This window comes from Xyrauchen texanus, chromosome 12, assembly GCF_025860055.1.
Source record: "Xyrauchen texanus isolate HMW12.3.18 chromosome 12, RBS_HiC_50CHRs, whole genome shotgun sequence".
In the NCBI taxonomy this organism is placed as follows: Eukaryota; Metazoa; Chordata; class Actinopteri; order Cypriniformes; family Catostomidae; genus Xyrauchen; species Xyrauchen texanus.
Genome location: NC_068287.1, coordinates 5,948,540 through 5,967,370, shown reverse-complemented (window position 1 = coordinate 5,967,370; position 18,831 = coordinate 5,948,540). Strand labels below are relative to the sequence as shown.

At 44.7% G+C, this 18,831-nt stretch overlaps 1 protein-coding gene across 1 annotated transcript; it reads left to right on the top strand.

The window, feature by feature from the left end:
- Positions 1 to 12,673: 12,673 nt before the first annotated feature.
- On the top strand, positions 12,674 to 14,025 carry rasd4 (rasd family member 4). The gene has a single exon (XM_052139982.1). The coding sequence runs from the start codon at positions 12,857 to 12,859 to the stop codon at positions 13,481 to 13,483; it is 627 nt and encodes a 208-aa protein (XP_051995942.1). The 5' UTR covers positions 12,674 to 12,856; the 3' UTR covers positions 13,484 to 14,025.
- The last annotated feature ends 4,806 nt before the right edge of the window (positions 14,026 to 18,831 follow it).

Here is an 18,831-nt window from a genome sequence, read left to right as displayed (position 1 = left end):
GCACTCTCAAAATACTTTTATATTTGTATGTACTGAATATTTTGCAACGAATTTAAAATATGTTGTTTCCATGGGTTTTGCAGACCTGAACGTCTATTTAAATGTTCCTATTTTTCCAGGATTTCCATGACTGTAAATCCCTGTTATATAGATTTTGACAAACTCTAGAAGACTGAACAAATTTGACCTACACCAAAATGCTACCTTGCAAAAATTACATTGAAAACCATAGTTCCCAACAAAATACCTCAGTAACAGCTAATGTAACAATAACTGTGGTGACTTGGAAGTGGTTTTTTATTGTCGTTCAACCATATACAGTTAGTACAGTACACAGTGAAACGAGACAACGTTCCTCCAGGACCATGGTGCTACATAAAACAACATAGGACAAACACAGAACCACATGAGACCACACAGACTAAATAACATACCTATATAAAGTGCATGTGCAAACGTGTGCAAAAAGTACGGGACAGTACAATACATTTCTAAAAATTAACAGGACAGTGGGCACAGTGAGAGACAGTGCAGCGCCGACCAGTGCAAAGTAGTGCAAAAAGATGACAGTTTCTAAAAATGCCAAATGTAAACATAACATACTATGAGATAGTGTTCTATGTTCTATGTTTGTGGGGTCATCCACAATGCTGGTTGCTTTGCGGATGCAGTGTTTTTTGTAAATATCTTTGATGGAGGAAAGAGAGACCCCGATGATCTTCTCAGCTGTCCTCACTATCCTCTGCAAGGCTTTGTGGTCTGAAACGGTGCATGTCCCAAACCAGGTAGTTAAGCAGCTGCTCAGGATGCTCTCAATAGTCCCTCTATAGAATGTAGTGAGGATGGGGGGTGGGAGATGTGCTTTCCTCAGCCTTCGAAGAAAGTAGGGACGCTACTGGGCTTTCTTGGTAATAGAGCTGGTGTTGAGGGACCAGGTGAGGTTCTCCGCCAGGTGAACACCAAGGAATTTGGTGCTCTAGACGATCTCCACAGAGGAGCCGTCGATGTTCAGTGGAGAGTAGTTACTCTGTGCTCTCCTAAAGTCAACAACCATCTCTTATTTTTGTCCACATTCAGAGACAGGTTGTTGGCTCTACACCAGTCCGTTAGCCGCTGCACCTCCTCTCAGTATGCTGACTCGTCGTTCTTGCTGATGAGACCCACCACGGTCCTGTCATCGGCGAACTTAGTGATGTGGTTCGAGCTGTGCATTGCTGCACAGTCGTGATTCAGCAGAGTGAACAGCAGTGGACTGAGCACACAGCCCAGGGGGGCCCCAGTGCTCAGTGTGGTGGTGGTGGTGGAGATGCTGTTCCTGATCCGGACTGACTGAGGTCTCCCAGTCAGAAAGTCCAGGATCCAGTTGCAGAGGGAGGTGTCCAGGCCCAGTAGGTTCAGCTTTCCAATCAGGCGATGAGGAATTATTGTGCTGAATACTGAGCTGAAGTCTATGAACAGCATTCGAACATATGAGTCCTTTTTATCTAGGTGGGTGAGGGCCAGATGGAGGGTGGTGGCGATGGCGTCGTCTGTTGAATGGTTTGGACGATACACAAACTGCAGTGGGTCTAGTGAGGGGGCAGCTGGGTCTTAATGTGCCTCATGACGAGCCTCTCGAAGCGCTTCATGATGATGGGTGTGAGTGCGACGGGGCGGTAGTCGTTGAGGCAGGACACTGAAGATTTCTTTGGCATGGGGACTATAGTGGTGGCCTTGAAGCACGTTGGAACGACAGCGCTGCACAGAGAGATGTTGAAGATATCATCTGCCAGCTGGTCTGCGCAGCCTCTGAGCACTCAGTGTTGAATGTTGTCTGTTCCAGCGGCCTTCCGTGGGTTGACTCTACATAGAGATTCCCTCACATCAGCCGTGGTAAGACAGAGCACCTGGTCGTTGGGAGGAGGGGTGGTCTTCCTCACCACCACGTCGTTCTGTGCTTCAAACCTAGCGTAGAAGTCGTTCAGCGCATCTGGAAGGGAGGCATCTTTGTCACAGGCAACTGATGTTGTCCTGTAGTTGGTGACGGCCTGGATGCCCTGCCACATGCGCCGCGTGTTGCAGCTGTCCTGGAAGTGACTGTGGATTCTCTGAGCATATGTGCGCTTTGCCTCTCTGATGACCCGGGACAGTTTGGCCCTCACTGTTCTTAGGGCAGCCTTGTCGCCTGCTCTGAAGGCGGAGTCTCGGGTCCTCAGCAGCGCATGCATCTCCGCAGTCATCCACAGCTTCTGGTTGGAGCGTGTGGTGATGGTCTTGGAGAAGGTGACATCATCAATGCACTTGCTGATGTAGCTGGTCACTGATGCTGTGTATTCCTCCAAGTTGGTAGAGTTGCCATATGTTGCAGCCTCCCTGAACATGTGCCAGTCAGTACACTCAAAACAGTCCTGAAGAGCAGAGATGGCTCCTGCTGGCCAGGTTTTCACCTGCTTCTGGAGCGGTTTTGTACATCTGACGAGCAGTTTGTATGCTGGAATTAGCTTAACAGATGTGGTCTGAGTAGCCGAGGTGGGGGCGGGGCTCCGCTCGGTATACGCCTGGGATGTTTGTGTAAACAAGATCAAGAGTGTTCGCCCCTCTCGTTGCAAAGTCCACATACTGACGGAATTTAGGGAGCACTGTCTTGAGATTCGCCTGGTTGAAATCTCCGGTGACAATAAACAGTCCGTCAGGGTGAGCGTTCTGCAGTTCGCTCATAGCCCCATACAGTTCACAGAGCGCTTCCTTAGCATTAGCGCTGGGGGGAATGTAAACTCCGGTTATAATGACAGTGGTGAATTCCCGTGGTAAATAAACAGGCCTGCATCTAACAGTCACAAGCTCCACCAGCGATGAGCAGTAACAAGAGACTAGCATAGAGTTATTGCACCATTCCGTGTTGATGTAAACACACAAGCCACCACCGCGAGTCTTACTGCACAGAGCTGCATTTCTGTCGGCACGAAACGAGGCGAGCCCATCTTTATTATAGTTATTATCAACATCCTGATAGCTTCTTATACTTTTAAAAGTAAATCTCATAATCATTTATGATTTGTGTTTGTAGCTATACGGTCTTCTGGCAGAACCTAGTTACCATGGTGACCTTTGTTCACTGTGGTCGCCTTTATAACATTTCTCAAGATTTCAAGAAGACAGTTAGGGTGTGTTCACACTTGGTAGGTTTGGTTCGATTAAAACGAACTCTGGTGCGATTGCTCTGTTAGTGCAGTTAATTTGAACAAATGTGAACGCTGTCACCCGAACCTTGGTGTGCACTAAACAAGCGAACCGAGACCACCTGAAAAGTGGGTCTCGGTCCACTTCTAAACGAACACTGGTGAGTGATATATGAATGCAACATGGACCAAAGATTTCTAAACGGACCAAAAACAGGAAGTAATTTGCCTAATACTGACCTCAAGCATACTTGGTTCTTCTCATCATAGGAGCTATGTTGCCCATTACAGTTTGGTACTAGCGTCGGAACCGCCCGTCAGCTGTCCTTGCAGCATATCTTCGTTTGTGTGTACAATGGCGTTGTTTTGACTCCTTTACACATTTTATTAACTCTTCATTTGTTCTCAGCTGGTAAAAATACCACCATATATACATATATAAATAAAACGAGCGCATTTCACCCAGCAGCCGGCATTGTTTTGGATGATAGGCAAGTTCCGTCAGAAAATATACGTCATAAAAGCGGTCCAAGCAGGCTGTGACTTTTTCTGATGCCTTTGGTTTTATATCGTTAGGTTTGACGTTTAAAATGCCAGTGTGAACACTAAACGAACCAGGACTAAATGAGGGAGAAGGATGTCTTCTCTGTAATGCACAGTGTTGGATTGCCTGCAATGACAACAAGCTCAGTCAGATGATGCTGTGACAAACTGTCCCAGACCATGACAGACCCTCTACCTCCAAATTGATCCCACTCCAGAGTACAGGCCTCAGGTGTAACGCTGTAACAATAAAGTCCGACCATCACCCCTGGTGAGACAAAACTATGACTCGTCAGTGAAGAGCAGTTTTTGCCAGTCTTGTCGTCTTAGCGACGTTGTTGTCGGTGATGTCTGGTAAGGACCTGCCTTTCAACAGGCCTACAAGCCCTCAATCCAGCCTCTCTCAGCATATTGCAGACAGTCTGAGCACTGATGGAGGGATATTCGAACGTACCGATCCTGTGCAGGTGTTGTTACACATGGTCTGCCACTGTGAGGACAATCAGCTGTCCTTCCTGTCTCCCTGTAGCACTGTCTTAGTCGTCGCATAGTACGGACATTGCCATTTATTGCCCTGGTCACATCTGCAGTCCTCATGCCTCCATGCAGCATGCCTAATGCACATTCATGCACATGAGCAGGGGCCCTGGGCATCTTATTTTGGTGTTTTTCAGAATCAGAAGAAAGGTCTCTTTAGTGTCCTTAATTTTGATGTTCTGTGACCTTAATTGCCTACCGTATGTAAGCTGTTAGTGCCTTAACGACCGTTCCACAGGTGTATGTTTATTAATTGTTTATGGTTCATTGAACAAGCATGAAAAACATTGTTTAAACCCTTTACAATAAAGCCTCAGCCTTTGAATTTTTGTCCTGAAAAAGGGACTTTTTTTTTGCTGAGTTTAGTATACATTATTACATGAAGTTGCATGTTAACATTAGGTAATACACCGTGAACTAACAATAAACAATTACATTTTTATTAACTAGCATTAATAAAGATTAACAAATGCTGTAAAAATGCGTTATTCATTGTTAGTTCATGATACCTAATGCATTAACTAATGTTAACAAATGGAAACTTATAGTAAAGTGTTACTGATATTTTTTGTTTTATATATATATGGTTTTATATTGGGGTAATATATGGAAATGTTTTTTTTTTAGAGAGAGAGATTCACCTTTATTTATGTGTATGAATCTTTAAAACGAATTATAAATGATCATATACAACACAAGGTACTTGGTAAACCAGTGACCATAAGCAGAAAGTCAAATTTGCAATGAAAACATTATCTGAATTTCTTTTCATGTGCAGAACATGTGTGTGCATTTCAGTGATGTGATTACATCAATGTATTTATTATTCACAGCAAGATCAACTGTTGCTTGAATTGGAGAATCATATCTATACAGATAGCAAAGCATTTGAATTATGGCTCCAAAGTATTTGACATTTACATTTATTAAGCATCATTAAAACGCTAATTATGTGCAAGCAAACACATTTCATCTGCATGCTTACTTGAACAGAAAATTATACAGGTACACGTCAAAAATCAACAGAAGGGCATTCATAGATACATTTCATTCCCGAGTGTCCAGGCCTCTGGATAAATGTACTGGCCTGATCCAAATAGCTAAAATTACCTTCCACAGTATAGGAATTGTGTGCATTGTCATTGAGACATTCAGAATTTTTCATTAATTTAATCATCTTTTGTCCCTAAACAGTATTTGATAATAAATAGATTGGTTGTATTGTACTCAGGAGTCTTTGACTATATTAGAAACAAAACACAGCCATTTCAATCAACTGTCCATCCCAAATAAAATGATTTGATCAATATTTGAAGTGTCTTTTGTTTCAATTCAGTCGATTCAAATGATTATCATATGTTTGAATGTCAATTATGTCTGCCCTGATTGCAATCCCAGAGCATTCATTGAGTAATTCTGATGGAGTTAATGGCATCAGTGGAACAATAGAGCCAAATGCAACACTCAGAAAATGAGGCTCTCAATTAGGATGATAGAATTGAACTTGACCATATCAGTGTTGGGTAGTAACAGATAGCATGTAATCTTATGTTGTAATCAAATTACAAAATAAAATATTTGTAATTAGATTGTTACATTTTTTTTAAAGTACATAGCTTTTTATTTAATTTATCAAAACAAAATGTCATAAATTATACAAAAGTAATTAGATTAGATTACCAAAAAATATACAATTATTTTACTGATTACAATTTACTTGTGTAATTTGTAATCAGTGCCGGATTTCATTTCAGAAGTAATCTACCCAACTGTTAGGGTTACCTTGGGTTGTTTCACTGTTGCCCTTTTGTTTGCCATTTTTGTCACTTTTGCATTCCTTAGTTTTCACTTTTGTCCCTTGTGTAGCTCCATAGTCTCCCTGTTAGTGTTCGTGTTCTCTGTCATTGTTTTCACCTGTCCTCATTAGTTTTCCATTGGTTTCTGTTCATTCACCTTGTTATCTTGTTTTGAGTTCTGTTTGTTCATTGGCCCCTTTGTCCTTTGTCCATGTATTTAAACCCTGTCTGTTTGTTCTGTCGGTGTCTATCGTTGAATGTTGTTGATGTTCGCACCCATGCCTGTGTTCCCGTTTTCCCAGTTCCTGTGTTTTCGTGTTTTGTTTTCATTTTGCCCATCGTGGTAGTTTTGTTTGTTCATGTCTGTTGGTTTTCATTCGTGTCAATAAACCCGCATTTGGATCCTCATCCCTTGTCTGCCTCCGTCTGCATTCATAACAGAACGATAGAACTCAAACATGGATCCAGCAGTTCTAAAAGCGAGCTGTCAGCTGCTCAGCCTAATGCAGGGAAACCGAGACTCTGCTGGCCTGCGGTTCCTCGTTTACTGTGGGCATCGTCGAGGAGGACCCCGTAGCTCCTCCCACAGTGGTAACCCTCCATTCGCCCGTGGTTCGTCCCTTCACGGCTGCCAGCGAGCCAACCTTCATGCCTGCCTTGGTCAAGGAGCCAATGCAGCCAGCTTCGTCCGCCCTGAGGAGGAGGAGGAGAAAGGCTTCCGCTCCCCAGTTCACGCCTGCCCCGGTCAGCGAGCCAGCGCCTACGCCTGCCACGGTCAGCGAGCCAGTGCCTGCAGCCCCTACGTCAGCGAGCCAGCGCCTGCAGCCCCTACCGTCAGCGAGCCAGAGCCGAAGCCTTCCCCGGTCTGCAAGCCAGAGCCCACGCCTGTCACTGTGAGCGAGCCAGAGCCCACGCCTGTCACTGTGAGTGAGCCTGAGCCCACGCCTGTCGTTGCAAGCGAACCTGCGCCCACATCAGCCACGGTGAGCGAGCCCGAGCCCTCGTCAGCCACGGTCAGCGAGCCAGAGCCCTCGCCAGCCACGGTCAGCAAACCCAAGCCAGCGCATACCATGGTCACCCAGCCAGAGCCCGTCGCCTCAGAGGTCAGTGAGCCAGTGCCTGACGCCTTGGTCATCCCTGAGCCAGCGCCGGTAGCCTCGACCGTCCCTGAGCCAGCACCAATAGCCGTGACCGTCCCCGAGCCAGCGCCAGTAGCCAGGACCGTCCAAGAGCCAACGTCAGTAGCCTGGACCGCCCAAGAGCCTGCGCCCCTCGAGTCCCCTGAGCTTTCCAGAGCTCCGCCTCCTGAGCTTTCCAGAGCTCCGCCTCCCGAGCTTCCTAGAGCTCCGCATTCCGAGCCTCCCGAGCTTTCCAGAGCTCCGCCTACCGAGTCTTCCAGGGCTCCTCTCGAGCTTCCCAGAGCTCCGCCTTCCAAGCCTTCCAGAGCTCCGCCTTCCGAGCTTTCCAGAGCTCCGCCTTCCGAGCTTTCCAGAGCTCCGCCTTCTGAGCCTCCCGAGCTTTCCAGAGCTCCGCCTCCCGAGCTTTCCAGAGCTCCACCTCCCGAGCTTTCCAGAGCTCCGCCTTCCGAGCTTTCCAGAGCTCCGCCTACTGAGTCTTCCAGGGCTCCTCTCGAGCTTCCCAGAGCTCTGCCTCCCGAGTCTTCCAGGGCTCCGCCTCTCAAGTCTCAAGTCTCTCGAGCCTCCCAGGGCTCCTCTCGGGCCTCCCAGGGCCCTGCCTCTCGGGCCTCCCAGGGCCCCGCCTCTCGAGCCTCCCAGGGCTCCTCCTCTCGAGCCTCCCAGGGCTCCTCCTCTCGAGCTTTCCAGGGCTCCTGCTCTCGAGCCTCCCAGGGCTCCGCCTCTCAAGCCTCTCGGGCCTTCCAGGGCTCCGCCTCTCAAGCCTCTCGAGCCTTCCAGGGCTCTGCCTCTCAAGCCTCTCGAGTCTTCCACGGCCCTTCTCCCCGAACCTCCTACGGCTCCACCTCCTGAGCCTCCTACGGCTCCGCCTCCCGAGCCTCCTACGGCTCTGCTCCCAGAGACTCCAGAGCTTTCTAGGGCTCCACCTCTCGAGCCTCCTACGGCTTCGCCTCCCGAGCCTCCTATGGCTCTGCCCCCAGAGACTCCAGAGCTTCCTAGGGCTCCGCCTCTCGAGCATCCTACGGCTCCGCCTCCTGAGCCTCCTTCGGCTCCGCCTTACGAGCCTCCTATGGCTCTGCTCCCAGAGACTCCAGAGCCTTCTAGGGCTCCGCCTCTAGAGCGCCCTACGGCTCTTCTCCCCGAGCCTCCTTCGGCTCCGCCTCCCGAGCCTCCTACGGCTCCGCCTCCCGAGCCTCCTACGGCTCCGCCTTCGCCTCCGGGACCTGTTCCTGTCCGATGGCCTCCTCCCAGGTCCCCTGGGCCGGCCCCTGCTCTGCGGCCATCTCCCAGACCACCTAGACCTGTCCCTGTCCAAAGGCCGCCTCCCAGGCCTCCTCGACCTGTCCCAGTCTTGTGGCCGTCTCCCAGGCCTCCTGACCCTTTCCAGTCCTGCGGCCTCTTCCCAGGCCCCCTGACCCAGTCCCTGTCCAGTGGCCTCCTCCCAGGTTCACCAAACCGGTCCCTGCCCTGTGGCCAGCTCCCAGGCCTCCTGAACCTACCCTTTCCCTGTGGCCAGCTCCCAGACCACCTGAACCTGTCCTTGCCCTCTGTGCCCCCCTGGACTTCCTGCCTGCCCTTTGTGCCCCCCTGGACTTCCTGCCTGCCCATTGTGCCCCCCTGGACTTCCTGCCTGCCCTCTGTGCCCCCCTGGACTTCCTGCCTGCCCCTTGTTGCCCCCTGGACTGCCTGTCTGGCCCTTGTTGCCCCCTGGACTGCCTGTCTGCCCCTCGTTGTCCCCTGGACTGTCTGTCTGCCCCTCGTTGCCCCCTGGACTGCCTGTCTGCCCTTCGTTGCTCCCCTTGGTCTGTCTGGCCACCACAAGCTTCCCCCCCAGTCAATGGACATTTGTTCTTCCTGTTTTTTGTTTTGTCACTTTTGATCATCTGGAATCCGATCCTTGAGGGGGGGCTATGTTAGGTTACCTTGTCTTGTTTCACTGTTGCCCTTTTGTTTGCCATTTTTGTCACTTTTGCATTCCATAGTTTTCACTTTTGTCCCTTGTGTAGCTCCATAGTCTCCCTGTTAGCGTTCGTGTTCTCTGTCATTGTTTTCACCTGTCCTCTTTAGTTTTCCATTGGTTTCTGTTCATTCACCTTGTTATCTTGTTTTGAGTTATGTTTGTTCATTGGCCCCTTTGTCCTTTGTCCATGTATTTAAACCCTGTCTGTTTGTTCTGTCGGTGTCTATCATTGAATGTTGTTGATGTTCGCTCCCATGCCTGTGTTCCCGTGTTCCCAGTTCCTGTGTTTTCGTGTTTTGTTTTCATTTTGCCCATCGTGGTAGTTTTGTTTGTTCATGTCTGTTGGTTTTATAATAGTATCTTCTTCATTGGGCTTCTCCTGTTAGGGGTCGCCACAGCTGACCATTCGTGGTCTGCATATTTGACTTGGCACAGGTTTTATGCCGGATGCCCTTTCTGATGTAACCCGCCAGTGGCTGGGAGACTAGGTGTATTATAAAATTATATGACTGTAAAATTACAAGAGGTCCAATGAAGACATGTAAGACATTTCAAAAGAATCAAGACAAGTCAAATTATAATTTATTCCTCCTCTCCAGACATTTCACAGTATACAGTGGCAAGAAAATGTATGTGAACCCTTTGTAATTATGGTTTTCTGCATGAATTGGTTATAAAATTTTATCTAATCTTCATCAAAGTCAAACACATCAAACAAATATAGATAAACACAATTTGCTTAAGATAACAACACACAAGAAATTATTATCTTAGGTTATTGCTGCCAAAGGGGGGTTGAACATTAAATGATTAAATCTAATGGTTCGCTTACTTAGCTCTCGGAGCTTCTATAGCTCTGCGTGCGTTCCAAGTAGATGCGAAGAGCATACACTGGACACAGCAACGCCAAGGCTGGGTCTGCCTCCTCCTGGTGCAGCACTTGCAGGTTCACCACCTGATCCCTGAAAGGGGTCGTGGGAACCTTGGGCGCGTAGCCCGGTCAGGGTTTCAGGATGACGTGAGAGTAAACCGGACCGAATTCTAGGCACAGTTCACTGACAGAGAACACCTGCAGGTCCCCTACCCTCTTGATGGAGGTGAGCGCCGTCAGGAGGGCGGTCTTCAGAGAGAGCGCCTTTAGCTCTGCTGACTCAAGGGGCTCGAAGGGAGCTCCCCGAAGCAACACGGAGAGGTCCCACGAGGGAACGAGGTGTGGCCTGGCGGGGGTTTAACCTCCTCGCGCCTCTCAGGAACCTGATGATCAAATCGTGCTTCCTTCACCTCGGGAAGAACACCACTGAGCGAACAGACGCCACTTCAGGCCATAAGGGTGCCTCGTTGAGGGGGCCCTGGCCTGAGTGATCATGTCTACCACCGCGGGTCAGACATGGAGATTCCAGAGGTCCAGTCGTGGGTGCCAGATGGTGTCCCGTCCCGAGATCCAAATCCGGGAAGGCCAATAAGGGGCCATGAAAAGCCAATAAGATTTTCTCTACAAACTGTGTGCTTTTTATCTTGAAATGACTGTTTAAATGTGGAAAATTATCTGGGTGCACCGGTGTGCGTGACTTCTATTGCCAAATCAATACTCAAGTGTGAATCTCATAAAGCCTGTCAAGAGCATGTTTAAAATTACAATTTAAAATACTTTTTAAATAACTTTTTATGGATTACATGACTACATAATAATCAAGTAACTGCAGTAAATTATTTATAATTTATTAACCACCCTAATTCTTTTTTTTAAATCTTATAAAATTTTAATTCTAAATGATATACATTAGACCATGGCTTCTTGTAGTAAGAAAAATATAAATATATATATATATATATATTTGGTATAAAGAAAAAGCAGCCTACATTTAGGAAACTTTAGATTTTTTGCATTGTTACATTATTTTCAGTACATTTAAGCACTAACCCACCAATTCTCATATCGTAACGAGTCTGTGTAAAATACTTTACTTTTCCCATTGTTTTCAGTGATGATTTAATGTATTACAATAAAAAAAGGTGCTGTTGTACAGCTTTATTTTTTTATTAAATTGAGCAGAGTACAACCTTGATGTATAAATACTTGAAGTCAGAAGTTTACATACACTTAGGTTGAAGTCATTAAAACTCATTTTTTAACCACTCCCAAGATTTCATATTAGCAAACTATAGTTTTGGCGAGTCGTTCAGGACATCTACTTTGTACATGACACAAGTATTTTTCCAACAATTATTTACAGACAGATTGTTTCACATTTAATTGACTACATCACAATTCCAGTGGGTCAGAAGTTTACATACACCAAGTTGTGCATATAGCAGCTTGGAAAATTCTAGAAAATTATGTCACGCCTTTAGACCTTTAACCAATTAGCTTCTGATAGGAGGTGTAATGAACTGGTGTACCTTTGGATGTATTTTAAGGCCTACCTTCAAACTCAGTGCCACTTTGCTTGAAATCATTTGAAAATCAAAAGAAATTAGCCAAGACCTCAGAAAAAAATTTTTTGTGGACATCCACATCCTTGGGAGCAATTTCCAAACACCTGGAGGAATCACGTTCATCTGTACATACAATAGTACGCAAGTATAAACACCACGGGACCACGCAACCATCGTACTGCTCAGGAAGGAGACACATTCTGTCTCCTAGATATGAACGTAGTTTGGTGCAAAAAGTCCCAGAACAACAGCAAAGAACCTTGTGAAGATGCTGGAGGAAACAGGTAAACAAGTATCTATATCCACAGTCAAACACCATACCTCCAAAGCTGTGGCAAAATGGCTTGAGAACAACAAAGTCAAGGTACTGAAGTGGCCATCACAAAGCCCTGACCTCAAGCCAATAGAAAATTTGTGGGCAGAACTGAAAAAGCGTGTGCGAGCAAGGAGGCCTACAAATCTGACTCAGTTACATCAGTTCTGTCAGGAGGAATGGGCCGAAATTCCAGCAAATTATTGTGAGAAGCTTGTGGAAGGCAACCCAAAATATTTGAACCAAGTTAAACAATTTAAAGACAATGCTTCCAAATACTAACAAAGTGTATGTAAACTTCTGACCCACTGAGAATGTGATGAAAGAAATAAAATCTGAAATAAATAATTCTCTCTATTATTCTGACATTTCACTTTCTTAAAATAAAGTAGTGATCCTAATTGACCTAAGACAGGGAATGTGTTCTACGATGAAATGTCAAGAATTATGAAAAACTGAGCTTAAATGTATTTAAGGTGTATATAAATTGTATGTCTATGGTTTGTCATTTTACCAAAGATGTGTATCCTGTCAAAGAAGTGTATTCAGACTCCTTGTAATGGACAGCAGATGCATCTAAATAACAAAACACATCTTTGACACTTCTCCACCACATCGATTCTTTCAACAGTAAGAGCTTCTAACTCATTTGCATGCTACCCTTTCATTGGTCTGTAGGTTAACAATGAGAGATGCTGCAGCAAGCTGATTGGCTAAGAGCTGAAGGGGGCATGGAGCCTCTACAAATAAGAAAATCAATAAATAGGGCAAGAGAACAGACAAGACACAGATGCAGCTGCAACAGCTCCGTTCAACATTTCATCTGCTTTGAGACTGCAACAAAAACAGATCCAGAATATTTAGAAGTTTGTAGTCTGTGCAGGGAGCTGCAGAGGAACGAGGCAATCATAAAACTCTAAGACAGCTTGTGCTTCAAGCTTCAAGAATCCTCCAAGAACAAGCAGCTGGGATTTAGAAGCATGTCTCTAGAGGTTAAGGAAAAGACAGAGGTGCGTTTGGTGTTCATGGGTGCTGCGGGTGTAGGAAAAACAGCCCTGATCCAACGCTTCCTACAAGACAGCTTCGAGCCCAAACATCATCGGACAGTGGAGGAGCTCCACAGCAAGGAATACGAGGTAGCTGGAGTCAAAGTGACCATTCACATCATGGACACGAGCGGTAGTTATTCGTTCCCAGCCATGCGAAAGCTCTCCATCCAGAACGGAGACGCCTTCGCCCTGGTCTTCTCTGTAGATGACCCTGAATCGCTAGAAGCTGTCAAGAGCCTACGTGAGGAGATCCTAGAGGTCAAGGAGGACAAGCTCCCACCCATTGTGGTGGTGGGCAATAAGAAAGACCGGCTGCATGAACGCAGGGTGTCTGCGGATGATGTGCTGGCAATGGTCGAACTGGACTGGAACAACTGCTTCCTGGAGGCATCGGCCAAAGAAAATGAAAATGTGATGGAGGTTTTCAGAGAGCTGCTCCAGCAAACCAACCTACCTAGTCGTCTTAGTCCAGCCTTGCGACGTCGCAGAGAGACCTTTCCCAATGACACGGACATACGGCCGCCGATGAACAAGACCAACAGTTGCTCCATCTCCTAAATGTGGCAAGAAAAAGACAACAGATGACAGTTGAGGTTGAGTCACTTCTCAACACTCTCTGAAGTTGAGATCATGAGAACGGCTTTGCAAACTCCCTGTAATCCTGCTCCAAAATCAGCATCATGTTCCTCCCCAGTGATGAAGGGAAAAGGACAATGATTACTGGCAAAGTGGAGAATGATCAAGAGACACTGAATTTGTTACTGCAATTGCATTTGTACAGTGAATGTTTTGACAGTGGTATTGAGTTCAGTTGCTTGTTGTGTATATGTCTAGGTATACTGGCTATTCTGACTTTATTCACAAAATGACAAGATTACAAATAATGGACACTGCATTCACTGGTTTACAAGTCATTGCATCAAGTACATTGTTTTCAGTACCATCAGTTTGGCGCTGTGCACATGAACTTTCACCTTGTCAAAAACATGTCATTCATTGCACTGATGTATTTTTCTTTTATATCTTGATCAACAGGTACATTTAAGGCTTTCTGACAGCAATTGTGAAAATATTTGGAATTTGTGTAACATAGGTATAAAAGCTCAATGGAAAAGATCAATTGTTTGTCGACTCATTCTTTGAGTTTGTGATGTACACTACCATTCTACAAGTTACTAATTCTTTATTATTACTATTACATTTCGCTCATTTAATATATATGGTTTGCAAGGCAGCCACCATAAATCCAGTAGAAGTCAAGAGGCTGCCACAGTGATTACTCCTGCAAGTATGCAGTATGCATACTACAGGAACTGTCCAATATTGCCCCCCTGTGGTGAATCAACTGGCCTAGAGCTTCTCACTTGCTTTTATACTTAGCGTGTAATAAACTTTGAATGTAGAGAACAACAAAGCAACAGGGAAATGTGTGGTGTACAACTAAAGCTTATTGTCCTCTCATACAGACGAACAGGATCAAAGATAGTTCCTAAAATGTTCCTCACATAGAATAGTCATTTGAATTAAGATTTGTGCAACAATAGGCTCACATTAACAGCATTTCTGCTGCATAACAGAGCTATGACTCAATACGGAAAATGAAGTTATTCCTGGGTTACTATATTATAGATTTCCCTTCATTAATGGCAATAAGACAAACTAGTAATTTATTTTTCTCAGCGCTGGCCAGAATGGGCCAATCACAGTTGTTTATTATTATTACTGGATGAAGATTTTTATAAACGCTTTTATAGAAAATGCCGTGGAGGATTTTCATTCACAGGTATGAATTCTTGCAATTATCAGTTTTTATAAAAAATAACTATCCAGTGTAAAATGTCACCAAATGGATATAAAAGGTTCTGAGATTAAAATGTGGCTTAAATGTTTTGAGTCTCAGAAGACACAGTCAGTGGCTGTAGGTCTGTTACCCACACAAACATTCATATGGATTTAGAAAACATGAAATAAATCACGTCATATGTGGAGTCGGTGAAGATGTTAAAGTTGTCCATAGAATAGATCAGTTGTATTCTATCAGGGAGAGGAAAGCAGACAGGCACTTCACAATTGTAATTTTGTGAAAGGTAAAAGTTTCTTAAACATTAACATTGTGCTTTTTCTGAATATTTGATATGATACACAGTGTATAAATATTAAAGTGTTTTCAGTGAATATAATTTTCTATTTATCCGTGCATTCATTTGAACTGTTATTATGCACTGTGTAATGAGAAAACAAACGTCAGATAAAAACACTCTCTCACATATACATGTTCTTTACTGGACATCATTAACCAAGAAAAACGCTTCACCACCTCATCATACTTTGTTCAGTAAAATATAAAAAATTTATTTATACCAAAAAACAAATCTTAAAATGTAAAACACTGTAGGGAGCAGCAGGTCGATAACCATCATAACAGTACATGCACGAGATATAAAGAGCATAAAAAGAGTTTTGGGGGCCCTAAACAAAAATAGTGTATGGGGTCCTACAGGTTTCTGAACCAGCCAAAAAGAAGAGAAATTAGATATTTTCTAAATAAAAAAGCTCTCATTTCAGAGAGAGCATTTTACCAATAAGTTACCAGAACAGTTAGTAAGGGCCATTCACTGGCAGTGTCATCGGTGGAGGTGGTTTGTGGTTCGGACCTGAAATACTTTAATAGTGCTCCTGGGGAGAAGGAAATTATACATACAAAAAATGGATGGAAGGAGCATTACAATTAACCATCTGGGGTCTGAGGGTGTTTTTGGGTCCTGGAGAAGTTTTGACATGCCTTGACATTTGTTCTTTTTCAGTTGCTTAAAAGCACATTAATGGCTAACGTCTGATAACACTGTATTCAGCACAAACTGGGCTACAATAATATGTGAGAAAAATGTATGTACATGTTTGTATTTCTGAGAAAATAACGTTTATGCATGGTTTTCGAATTTTTTTAAACTAAAATTCATTGAAATAAGGTCATATAACATACTAAACATTTGTCCACAAGACTTTTGATAACTGGATCTTGTAGCCTAGAGTTTTTTCTAAAATGATGTGAAAACCATCCTGATCACTATACAATATACTAATTTAACTTTAACTTTTGTAAGACACTATTAGTGTTAGAAAGGCCGTATGCGAGGAGGTGTGAATGATCATGAATATTAATGTTATTCACACCTGAGGAGACAAAGACCCTCCCCTGAGAAAGAATGAATGTGAGGAGACTTAATGATCAAAATCAAGTTTTAAGTTAAAAGTACTGACTATACATTTAAAGACAAGACTTTATTTAAAAACTTTAGACCTACGTTACCGTTTACAATTTTTAGATTAGTAAGATTTTTTTATGTTTTTAAAAGAAGTCTCTTCTGCTCACCAAGGCTGCATTGATATTTTGAACTATTTTTACAATTTAAACCAGCTGCATTAAGTATTGCAGTGCATCTCTTCCTTATTGAAATGTTACCCCACTCTTCTACCAAGGCACTTGCAAGTTCCCAGACATTTCAGGGGGAATGGCCCTAGCTCTCACCCTCTGATCCAACAGGTCCCAGACGTGCTCAATGGGAAAGAGATCCGGGCTCTTTGCTGGCCATGGCAGAACACTGACATTCCTGTCTTGCAGGAAATCACGCATAGAACGAGCAGTATGACTGATGACATTGTCATGCTGGAGGGTCATGTCAGGATGAGCCTGCAGGAAGGGTACAACATGAGGGAGGAGGATGTCTTCCCTGTAACGCACAGTGTTGAGGTTGCCTGCAATGACAACAAGCTCAGTCAGATGATGCTGTGACACACCGCCCCAGACCATGACAGACCCTCCACCTCCAAATTGATCCCACTCCAGAGTACAGGCCTCAGGTGTAACGCTCATTCCTTAAACGATAAACGAGAGTACGACCATCCCCCCTGGTGAGACAAAACTATGACTTGTCAGTGAAGAGCAGTTTTTGTCAGTCCTGTCTGGTGCAGTGAAGGTGGGTTTGTGCCCATAGGTGATGTTGTTGCCGGTGATGTCTGGTAAGGGCCTGCCTTACAACAGGCCTACAAGCATTTTTTGCGGAGTTTACATGACGTGTACTCTTGCGTTACTGTGGTGGAAACAAACCTCAGTACTCAAGAGTTCCCTTTAAAAGTTTGTTTCTGTTATTATTCTGTAAAATTTCTTATCAGCTACACATTTTAACACTAAATTCACAACAATGGAAGCTTAGAAATTGTATTTAATTAAAAATGTTCTTCTGTTGCATCATATTTCTGAAATAACATTTACATAGAGTACAATTAAAACATAACTTACACCGATGACCCAAAACATTATGCCCACTGACAGGCGAAGCGAATAACATTAATAAACTCCTAACAAGGCCACATGTCAAGGTCTCGGTAGATTAGATGGTAAGCGAAAAATCAGTTCTCGTAGTCAACGTGTTGAATGCAGGAGAGATGGCCAGGAGTAAAGACCTGAGAAATATTGATAATGTCCAAAAGGGTCAGACTACTGGGTCAGAGCATCTCTGAAATGGTGAGGCTTGTGGGATGCTCCCGGTCAGCAGTGGTGAGTAACTACCAACAGTGTTCTGAGGAGGGACAAATCGGAAAACGGCGTCAGGGTGTTGGGCACCCAAGGCTCATCAATGCGTGTGGGCTACAAAGGCTATCCCGTTTGGTTCGAACCAACAGAAGGTCTACTCTAAGTCACAGAATATTTTAATAATGGTTACAGGAGGAATGTGTCACAACACAGTGCATCGCAGCCTGTTGACCAGCCACAGACCGCTCAGAGTGCCTACGAAGACCCCTGCCCACCATCAAAAGCACCTTCAATGGGAATGCGAGCATCGAAACTGGACCTTGGAGCATTGAAAAAAGGTTGACTGGTTTGATGGGTCCCGTTTTCTATACTTAACGTGGACGGCCGTGTATGTGCGCACCGTTTACCTGGGGAAGTGATGGCACCAGGATGCACTGTGGGAAGATGTCAAGCAGGTGGAGGCAGTGTGATGCTCTGGACAATGTTCTGCTAGGAAACGCTGGGTCTAGCCATTCATGTGGACATCAATTTGACACATACCACCTACCTAAACATTGTTGCAGACCAGGTACACCCCTTCATGGCAATGGTATTGGATGGCCGTGGTCTCTGCACACATTGTTCGGGAATGGTTTGAGGAACATGATGAAGAGTTCAAGGTGTTGCCCTGGCCTCTCAATTCCCCAGATCTCAATCCAGTTGAGCATCTGTGGGATGTGCTGGACCAACAAGTCCGATCCATGGCGGCTCCAACTCGCCGCTTATAGGACTTGAAGGATCTTCTGCTAATGTCTTGGTGCCAGATATCACAGGACAACTTCAGGGGTCTTGTAGAGTTAATGCCCTGGCAGATCAGCGCTGTTTTGGCAGCACATGGAGGACCAAGAGCATATTAGGCAGGTTGTCATAATGTTTTGGCTCATCAGTGTACGTTCATATGTATGCCAGTTTGCATTTCTGTGACAGCTGAAGGGTTTGTAAAATAATCTGATTACTGAAGTAATTTGTAGTGAATTACAACTCATTTCAACCATTTATCATGCAAAGAGATTCTCAATCAAAAAGCTCCTTTTGGAAAAATCACAACAGAAGTTTTACGAATCATATTATGTTTGTCTATTCTAAACTGCTTTTAACTCCTTTTTCCAACGGTCTATTCACAGCTTCCCCATAGCACCTGCTAAAACACAGACACACAAAGACAGACTTCATATACACACACACACACACACTTTTAAGTGTTCCCCTTTCATACCTAGGGCAGAAAAAGGTGTATTGTTTCCTACAGCTGAAAGCAGGAAGTGACTTCTATGTGCCGCATGTCTAGTTCCTCTTCTAGTCCAGTTTAAACACACAGCTGTCTGTCTATCTG

What these genes read in the sequence shown, in the direction of transcription:
- rasd4 (XM_052139982.1), top strand. Translation starts at nt 12,857, where the DNA reads ATGTCTCTAGAGGTTAAGGAAAAGACAGAGGTGCGTTTGGTGTTCATG.